This window comes from Bemisia tabaci, chromosome 2, assembly GCF_918797505.1.
Source record: "Bemisia tabaci chromosome 2, PGI_BMITA_v3".
In the NCBI taxonomy this organism is placed as follows: Eukaryota; Metazoa; Arthropoda; class Insecta; order Hemiptera; family Aleyrodidae; genus Bemisia; species Bemisia tabaci.
In genome coordinates this window covers 62577095-62587492 of record NC_092794.1, presented here as the reverse complement: position 1 = coordinate 62587492, position 10398 = coordinate 62577095, and the positions used below count along the sequence as shown (strand labels likewise).

Below are 10398 nucleotides of genomic sequence, written 5' to 3'. Positions count from 1 at the left end.
AAAGCAATTCTACTCTCCCACAGTGCCGCATGCCGTGTAATGTCATTATAATCACCTATGCCGAAGTTAGGTCATGATATAGGTATATGTTGTTGTAGATGTAGTGAGAACTACTTTGTTGTTCGATTGCATTGATGTATTCCCGAACGATTATTTCAACACTGATCTCAACCTTAAGTGCACCATAGAATCCAAAAAGTCCTCATAGATTTCGTTTTGGTCTTTCAGAAGTTTCAAATCAGCTCCACTTAAACGCGTTTCATCTGCAACAAAAAAATGTTTCTTCATAATCCATGTATTTTTCAATTGAACCTTGTCTTGTGCGGATGACATGAACTGAAGTGACATTTTGTGATTCTGAGAAAACTGCGTTCAACGAGAGTGTTTTTGAAGAGAAAATCTACATTTTACAGTATTTTTCCAAGAATGGAGTCAGTTGGAATTGATTTTTGTAGTTTTCTTTAAAGTTAGGAGATTAGACTTAAAATGATCCCCAAAAATTATTTCTTGCTTTGATTCAATTTAATACTCCAGCATAGAAATAAAGATGAAAACCATTTGTTGCTTTCATACAACGCTATGCAATAAAGGGTTAAAAACTCAACGTAAAACGAGTTGAAAAATACGCTGGAGCCCATCAAAATCACTGACAAGTTAACTGAACAAGAAACGAAACGCTCGTTTCACTCAGCTAATCCTGTGATCCTAGGATTGCAAGCTCGCGGTGTGTATTGTTTGGAAATTGTGTACACCGGGATAGGTTCGACACCGAAAAAATAAAGCTTTTCAACGACTTGAGCGCGCACCGTGGTATAGGCGCAATGCATGAAGTATCCTGCAGACTTGTAAGGAGCTATACTATGCGTCGCGCGCACCGTGCTGTGCGCGCAATGCATGAAGTATCATGCGGTCTTGTAAGGCGCTACTGGACGTTCCGTGCTGTGCGCGCGCAGCCCGCGCCGGCCGCACTGTGTTTGATGTGATTATTCAACTTGCGGCATCTGCGGTTTTTTACAGTTCGATAGAAAAAATGCCCAGATCATTCATTCGCTTAATTTTTCAGTTCATCAATTCCTACTTAATTAATAAACTTCTACCAAACTAATCGACTTTTGAGAGGATGATAATTCGATGATACTTCGTCCGCTGCAACCATGGGAAACAGGGAGTAAAATCGCGTAACATTCCAATTTTCCTTGAGTTTCACCAAGTGAGTGATACTAATTTTATGCAATAATTTTATGCACATACGAGGTCTGTTAGTTTAGAAACCGGATTTTGGTGATAACTAACCCAATGTGCGTCCGAATTAGGTTTTCTTCAGCTTTCCTGATAGCTGGTAATATACTTAAGAACGCTACGTTCACAAATTTGAAAAATCTTCATTAGCTTCGTTGGTACGTGGGTTGAAGTAAGGCAACCTCATGGGTGTTTTGCGATTTTTATATTTGACCGAACTTGTCTCTCTTTTTTCGGTCTTGCACTACATTTTTCAACCCACAAGGATGATTGGAGTTTCGTCTTCATATCTTAGGCGTACAATCAAGTATTTTCACCGAAAATTATCCTATCCAAAAATGTAGGATCATTGTTAGAACGTTCAAGCAGCTAAAGGGAAATTGACATTTGGTTGGATTTTCGTTCAACGGAGAACAATCAAGGGGCAAGTGTACCTGAAACTTGATGCGTGTCTATATATTCTATCAAAATTGTATGTACAGAGCCCTCAGAAATATTACACTGTTCAGCGAGCTCGAAACGACCATTTTCGAGCACTTTTGCCCGCTTTTCTTCCACGTGACAAATGCCAGTTGCCGTTGATGATCGATTCCCAAGCTCCTCATCTTCGACGAACTCCTGACCAGTTTTGAATCGTTTAAACCACCCAAAACAGTGGAAACAACTTATAAAATGATCTTGGTAAACTCTACTTAGCATACCAAAAGTTTTGGTACAAGGTATACCGAGTTTAAAACAAAAGTTAATGTTGAACCTTTGCTCTATCAGCGATCGCATGATGAAAATCGCAAAACGCACCTGACTTACTCGTATTCAAGATGACACAGAATAAACACTGATCAAAATAAATAAAATCTGTAAACGTAGCGTTCTTAAGTATATTACCAGCTATCAGGAAAGCTCAAGAAAACCTAATTCGGACGCACACTGGGCTAGTTATCACCAAAATCCGGTTTCTAATCTAACAGACCTCGTACTCTAGCGATGCCGCTACCGTCGTTATTTTTTTATGCATCACATTTGGAGCGAACTCAAACGGAGCTCTAGGGTTGATACCAAATTGTTACAAGATCTCTAACCATAATTTTCCACGCTGTTCTCTCATTGGTCATAAAAAAACGACGTAGATGTCAACTATTAACCTGTAACAACTGTTCCCTCTTCATATGCTGCAGTAAAAAGTTGCATGAACTTTCAGACGTTGCCAAATTTTTCTGGGTTGGATATTAAAGCCGATCAGAAATTATGAATATTTTCCCTTAAAATTTCAGGCGCATTATATAAAATTGCGACTGAAATTCTCTGAAAAATTCAAGGGGAAAAATTCACATGTTATCCAGAAAATTCGTGTCTTATTGGTCATAGTATTTCGCAATCTAAAAATGGAGTACATCGTGCAAAAAGGAACCAAATGTCCCTCTACTTCATGCGTAAAAACATTTATTCACTGGAAAAATGGTCATGTGGCGAGAGCTTATACTGCTTGGAACATTTAAGGTATGAACCGCTCGCACATACGGTCTAGTTTTCACGACTAGAGCAGAGATGTGCTGTAAACATGCGTGTATGTTAAAGCAGGTGTATGAACTTACTGTTCATAGAGTATGGACGCTGAGGGTTCATAGGGTATGGACGCTGGGGGTCCATACAGTATGGACGCGAGTTCATGCTCTTCGTATGCAATATTTGTCCATACTGAAATGGACTCTATCTATATTCTTAGGTCGGCATCAAATTTTCTACAGTCTGTATGTGGCTCCGACCTATACTTTTTGTAGCGTGAGTGCATACATTTTTTAAGTGACTCTGCAAAGGAAAATCAGAGTGGGAGAGGAGGTGAAAGAACAGAAAGAAGATGATGAAGAAAAAGAAGAAGATGTAGAAGATGTAGAAGAAGTAGAAGAAATAGAAGAAGTAGACAAAGTAGAGGAAGTAGAGGAAGTAGAAGAAGTAGAAAAAGTAGAGGAAGTAGAAGAAGTAGAAAAAGTAGAGGAAGAAGTAGAAGTAGAAGAAGTAGAAGAAGTAGAAGAAGTGGAGGGATCACCAGATCACCTGTTTGCACAATAACAAAGAAACATGTCTGCAGGAAGAGAAGAACACACGTTGTTTCTAAAATGAGCCTGGATATTAGCTCCTATTTGAAAAAATGTAAGTAGTCCAAATTCTCATACGGAGTTCTCTTTCGACGGTAGTACGCACCCGATGATGTTGATTTTCGTTTAGATTTGAGCCTCTTAGCGGTGGGATGGTGTAGAGCCGGCAAACTGCTATTCACTCGGTAGCAATATGGAACATCCGTGTAACTGATCCCACTTCTCGTGCTCCTCCTTTTGATGCACAGTTCAAAATTCTTCTTGCGGAATTCTGTCCAGGTTCTCTGCGCCACGAATTGTTTGAACACTTCGTCGCTACTGGGGAATCGGAGGTCGAGAAACTGCCGGATCCGGCACCACACGTTGCCTTTATTGTTGGCCATGAGCACGTGTAATGGGATCCTCAGGCACTTCACCGCGTTCTGGGCCACAACCCACTTGTTCTCAAGATTTTCACCTGAAACATCGACCCAGTAACTATTCGATTATGCTGCCATGAAGGAAAAATGTTGTATCAGCCTTCAGGTGTTACCAGTGTTCGAAACTCACAGGCACCAACGCGCCAAATGCGCCTAAAAAATGAAGGCTCTGCGCCATCGTGGCCCCGAAAAATTGCCCCCTAAAAATCTGGATTTTCACAGGAAGTCACATAAAGAAAAAAAAAACAAATTTATTTGAATTGAAAAAACTCAAAATATTCCGCACTACTTGCATTTCCATTCTTCGAGATTTCATTCTTAGTGCTTTTGTCTTCCCCAAGTTACAGCTACTTACTAATTCTCTTAAGAAAACATCTTGGGTCTAACTTTTCACTAAATGCGCCGTAAGGTATAGGCAAAAAGTCAATTTTGCCCCTAAAAAATCTTCAATGGCGCCTAAAAATCGAGCTTGATGCGCCACATGGCTCCTAAAACTCAAAGGTGAGTTTCGAACACTGGTCGTATTACCTGTAAAATTTTTTGAAGAATTTTATCCGCAATTTGAATTGAAATCCGAAGATTTAAAGAAAAAATAGACTGAACTTCCCCAAGAAATATTTTACCGAGAAACATTAGGCAAACTACAAATATCGTATTTAGAATTTTGTTTTTTTATTAATTCTAATTTTATTTCAAAATTGACGGTGAATGAATCGATTGAAGTGAAGGCAGTATAATACTGGGACTCTAATTTTTCTCCCATGTTTACTTGATTTACGTTATACTTTTCGTCTCACTTATACGTCTTTTAAAAGTCTTAAGAAGATTGCGTCAATGGCGGAATGTTGCTGTGCTACGAAGAAATGCCACATAATCAATTTAAAGTAGCCAAAGTTGATCTGAAAAGAATACTGTCTTTTTAGAATAATTATGAAAATTTTGCCTCAAAATCTTCAGGCATCGGATTGAATTTTGAATGAAAGTCCTAAAAATTCAAAGAAACATCCTTACCGAATCGTCAGAAACATTCTGCTTTTGGAAACAGAAATATAGGAACGTCTGAATGTTCATACAACGCTTTTTCTTAGCACGGAGGAATGATTGAAAAAATCATGTTTTCCTAACCTAGACCGAAACAAACACCAGCTCTGAATATACATGTTTGCATGTAGATGCTCTGAGAATTTGGAGAGGCCGAATCACTTTGGTCTGGGGACATTTTGAATTTACACTGGCCGGCGACGAGGTTGGATGTTACTCGTAGACGATGAATCACGCAACAGCTGCCGTCTAAAATGAAATACGTGAAGTTTTGCGAAGCTCCTTTTGTTCCGTCTGTAAAGAGAGAGACGGGATGTTTCAAGTGCTAAGGCGAGGGTGTTTCAAGTGTTACAAGCGAAAACGCAAATCTATAATCATATGTACAAATTCCAAAGTTCGGGAGTCAAATGCGCTGCTCAAAAATCCTGAAGAAACGCCCTAGAATCCAGAAATCATCACTGAATCAATCGACTTTCGAATCCTTTTCCAATGAGCTGAAGAGCCACCTTAAATTCACTTTCAATTTGAATCTCTAATGTAGGTTGTGCGCCCCCTCTATAGACAGTGTGACTCTAGGCGAGGTTCATCGATGCCCAGGTCTGCGGTGCTGAGGAAAAACGCCGTATGAGCCTTCAGACGTTGCCAAATTTCCTTCAATTAATAGCAAATTCACTGCAAAACTTGTAAATATTTTTCGTCGAATATTACAGACAATTTTGTTCGCAATTTAATCCAACATATCTGAAAATTTCAGGGGAAAATAAGCTTAACTTCCCTCAAAAATACATGGTTTTTTTCGGAGAAATTTGGCAACTCTCGAATGCTCGTACGGCGTTCTTCCCTTAGCACGGCAGAGATGCTGGCGTAAATGAAAACGGGTTAATCGGGTCCCGGAGCTTTCGACTCATAAATCACCCAACTTTCTTTTCAGGTGCGTCCACCGGCGCGACCTTTGATATTAACACGGGTTATCTCTGAATCTTATTCAAAGCAAGGTTCCTTTCACGCTCGTTTGGAAGGTCCACGATGTTGCCGAAAAAGCGAGGAAAATTCGTTACAGCCCGAAAAAAGGGGTGCTAATTTATCATTTTGGATGTAAAAAAGTGTCCGACAACTTACAAAACGCTGAATTAACCGCCTTATGGCAGTTAGTTTTACATTTTCACATTGCTAGAGTAACTGCTGTAGCGGTGAATTTAGCATTACAAAACGCTGAATTAACCGCCTTGGCAGTTAGTTTCACGTTTTGACATTGCTAAAGTAACTGCTGTAGCGGTCAATTCAGCGTTTTGTGAGTTGTCGCACACTTTTTTTTACAACCGGAATTTTAAATCAGCATCCTTTTTTGGGTGCAAATTTGGCCAAGAGTACCTATGTATAATATTAATTCCTTACAGCAACTATTCGTGCTTCAATGTTGTGCGGGAAGTGGCATCAAAATTGAAGGCGAACTCATTTGAAAAGGAAACACGTGCCTTGAAGTATCAATGCGCAATTGCTCTTGGTGAATCTTTAGTCCATTAGAAAACCGAGGAAAATGTGTTTCGATTATTTTAAAAAATTAAAAGCAAAGGAAAAAGAAGTAGAATTCCCTAAACTTTTATGCGTGGTCAATTTTAACTGGGAATTTTTCTCCATGAGAGGACTTGTCCGAAGTCCGTTTTCTACATAGACAATTAATATGCACGGGAATTGAAAAATAGTATTTTCATCTGTCTTCAATGAAAATGTTCTATTTTGTAATTTTTGAAAAATCTGACTTTTTGCCGAAAAACTGCGATCTTTCTTACTCTGCCAACAATTGACGTGAAAAAAATAAATTAAATACATTTTTATTCTCGGAATACGATCGATATATTTCAGAGAGTATATGTCATTCTCTGTTTTATTTCATCACTCTTAAGTGTTTCGCGGGGCTACCGAAAAAATGATACTTACAGAAAACGTGTAATTCTCGGCAAAAATATTTATAAAAAGTTTGTTTAGAACTTGGTTCAGAAGTCGACAATTAGAAAATCCGTATGACATCTAGAACCTTATCGCCATCTATGTGAAACTTTCAAGGACAAATTCTCTCTGTCGTATCGGATTTCTGCTTCCTTCTGTGGATCAACTAACTCTTAGGGGTGGAGCACAAATGCCTGAATTTTTGATAGTTGTTTGCCCGAAGGAAACAAGAAGCTCTTAATAAGAAGACATTTTACCAGCCCCATCGAATGACATGAACTTACCTAAAACCAACTTGTTAGGCAGATAACTTCTGACGTTGGACACAGAGCAAGTCTCTTTGATGATCTCCTCACCCCAGTCATCGAAGTAAGGGAAACGTTGCAATGCCAACGCAACCTCCTCTCTTTGTTTTTGTAAGCCTCTTTTCAGAATCGAATCGAAGTCTTCTCTCTTCGACGTAATGACATCTCTGGCTAGTTTCTTGAACATCCTTTGTAATAATGATGTCCATTAATTAATCTCAGTTCCAAATAGTCACCCTAAAATTAAGAATAATTAGCGCAACGACTTCATTTTGCAGAATACTTCGACTCATGAGAGATGTGAATTTAGTGCCCCGCACAAATACAAGGTTGCATTTTTTTCAAATTATTTACTTCTGTTTTCTCCTGTAACGGAGCCGAAATGCAACCCTGCATCATTGCATACAGATTACGGGACACAAAGAGGAGCATCTACCCGCGCTATTCTTGAACAGGTGGCTTAAAATTCGTTTCTCGCGGAAGGTTACGCCATAGTATTCAAAGCGCACCGTCACTCGGTGCAGTCTATTTTCTTCTCTCGTATCAAGTGGGTTACCTTTACTGCCGTGTTTAGGAAGAACACATGGCAAAGCCCTCAGATGATGCCAGATTTTCTTTGATAAAATAAACAATTTCAAGGAAATCTGTGAATATTTCCCACCGTTTTTTCTGAAAAATTCGTAGTTACTAAGATCTTTAATAACTAAAATTTTCAAGAGAAAATATTCATAGCTCACCCTCAAAATAAACATTTCATTAAAATGAAATGCACGCGCGGCGTTTTCCATTTGCACGGCAATATGGATTGCATTTTGCGATAAGGCACCGCTATCTCTGGCTCTTCTGTATAGAAGCATCTTTCTGCATAGGGAAACTAATGGGGTATATGCTGTTTCTAAAATAAGCCAAAAATAGTGATACCTTATTGCAAAATGTGGTCCATATAATGCTGTCTAGCATCGCTATTTGTGTGACTTTTACAATAAATTAGTATTGTAAGACAAATGCTAACAAAAATAAAACAGCTAATCAGAACTTCGCAAATACTGTCATATGAATGCTCAGTCCTCAATATAGGACTGTAATTTTACTTACCTGTTGTGAGGTCGGTAAATAGATTTATTTGAACGACCAGAGTTTCGAGTTACTTCCTTTGACTAGAATTGGTGATTACCAGTTTATTTATATCATATACTAATCATTAAGAGATAATATCTTGAAATCCACCGGTATAATCAATTTTACATTAGTATCAACTTAAATTGAAACTAACCTCTATTTTAAGCACTGGTAGAGGAACTGGAAGCAATGGACTTGAAGTAGTTTAACATGCAGTTTTCGATAGAGATCTGAAGGAACAATTTCAGGGCTGAGGGAGCAATAAAAATTGCATCTTTAAACGTGGTCCCTAGTCTGAAAGTGAAAAGAGGTACTGAAAGACGCTACCCGATTCCCACGTGCAGTTTGTTTACTGCTGCATTCGCAAAATGAAGTTTGATCGATATTTTCAAGCCTTTCCTTCCTGAGCTTGACGCTTGGGAGCAGAGCTAGAATTGTCTAAAAAGTTCACTTTAAACGACTTTCTCTCCTTCAAACTTCTTTTATCGTCTGAAAACTGAAACTAAATCGGTGAAATTAAAGAAATAGAACATAGAAGAAATTGTAATAATAGTGTTTCTTCCTCTTTTTTTTTTTGTTCAAGGAATCGCGTTGTAATTCGTAGATCCCCCTTGATATTGGATGGAATTTAACAAAAACCTGAAACTTTTCAAAACTTTGGAAGGACCTTAATTTTCAACCGAGAAATTTTCATACTCATATGTATAATATGTTCGATGTATTAAAATATTATTAAGAAGGTTTCATGACGGATCACATTGACCAAAATATTCTTTGAACGGAGAAAAGCAGAGAAAGCAATTTTATTGGACATAGAATAAAAACAATATGGCACTATCTCAAATCTAAACCAAACACCCTGGCGCGAGCAACTATTCGCGCACATCGGAGGCGATGTTGCATACCCATCCAATTGAAGGAAATCCAACGGCGATGCTCATGCCTTTCGCATTCTCAGAACGCGCGCACAGACTATTTCAGAGACAACGTCATATCACCGTGAGACTTACCATTCTTATGCACAGATCATATTGAGTTGGTTCTTGACGACTCTAACGAGCTATGTTGTTCCCATATGTCCCTGACGTCAACGCTTGGAATGTTGAATCAATATCGAATAATCCTAATCGATAAATCCTTATCTCAGCAATTCTTTATTCTATCGATCAAGGTCATTCGATATCGATTCAACGATAAATAGACACTCGCGTGGAACGCAAAACCGCAGGGACACCAAAATTGATCGTGTTCATATTCTCTCTCAAAGATTCGTTTGATTATTTCTCTCCTTCCTCTTGTCCGTCTTCATCATCTTTTTCTTCCTCCTACTCTGCGGAAATAGTGCTAGTGACTACTTGATTTTTGGCTGCAATTGCACTTTAGTAGCCAGTACCAAATTTTCCGGAGGACACACATAGTCAGGAATCTAGTTACTTATATTATTTTTTCTTACTAGTGCTGTGCTGACGTGCTAAGGAAGAACGCCGTATGAACATTCGAGAGTTGCCAAATTTTCTCCGATAAAATGTTTAACTTTGAGGAAAGTTATGAATATTTTTCCTTGAAATCTTCAGACACTTAGGATCAAATTTCAAAGAAAATTATCTGATAAATAGGAAGAAAAATATTCACAAATTTTCCTGAAAATTAATGATTTGTCCAAGGAATTTCGGCAACGCTTAAAGGCTCATACAGCGTTTTTCCTTAGCACGGCAGTGTGGGTCATATGCGTAGAAACAAGGGGCTTTTTGAAAATTTGATAGTATTTGAGAACATCCTTCTCCTGAATTTGTTTTGTCTACACTCGTGAATATGCTGAGATGGATGAAGTTGTATGAAAAAGTGATTAAGAAGATGGAAATTTGTTTAAGAATGTGTCTACGTTAGGAATCCTCCCGTCCCCGCATCGTTGTTGCGTTCAAAAGCAATTTCTTAAATGTGTTTCAGGCTCTCTCACCTCCTCTATGTTATTCTTGTTTTCCTTGTTTTCTTTTCTCCTTTACCTTTTGTTCATCAACCAAGAAATTAAAAAGGATCATAAATAAGTTTTCTTCGTCCTTCTCCCTCTGCTGTGAGCCATACGATTTGCATGCTGAATACGCATATCGACGGTGAAACTACCAAACCACGTATCTCGTTTGCGGTGTTTAAAAATCTACGCTCACATTTTATTTATTTGAAGTAGACCAAATCAATATCATTCCTTGAAATTTTCACGGAATTTTCTCCGCACAA

General features: G+C 38.4%; 1 protein-coding gene across 1 annotated transcript; it reads right to left on the bottom strand.

Annotated features, from left to right (window-relative positions):
- Window positions 1–40: 40 nt before the first annotated feature.
- LOC109039657 (uncharacterized) lies at window positions 41–8513 on the bottom strand. The gene is made up of 5 exons (XM_019055247.2): window positions 8318–8513; window positions 7024–7281; window positions 4877–5086; window positions 3439–3789; window positions 41–263 (listed from the first exon to the last, which is right to left on the bottom strand). The coding sequence occupies exons 2-5, from the start codon at window positions 7229–7231 to the stop codon at window positions 151–153; spliced, it is 882 nt and encodes a 293-aa protein (XP_018910792.2). The 5' UTR covers window positions 7232–7281; window positions 8318–8513; the 3' UTR covers window positions 41–150.
- Between the last annotated feature and the right edge of the window lie 1885 nt (window positions 8514–10398).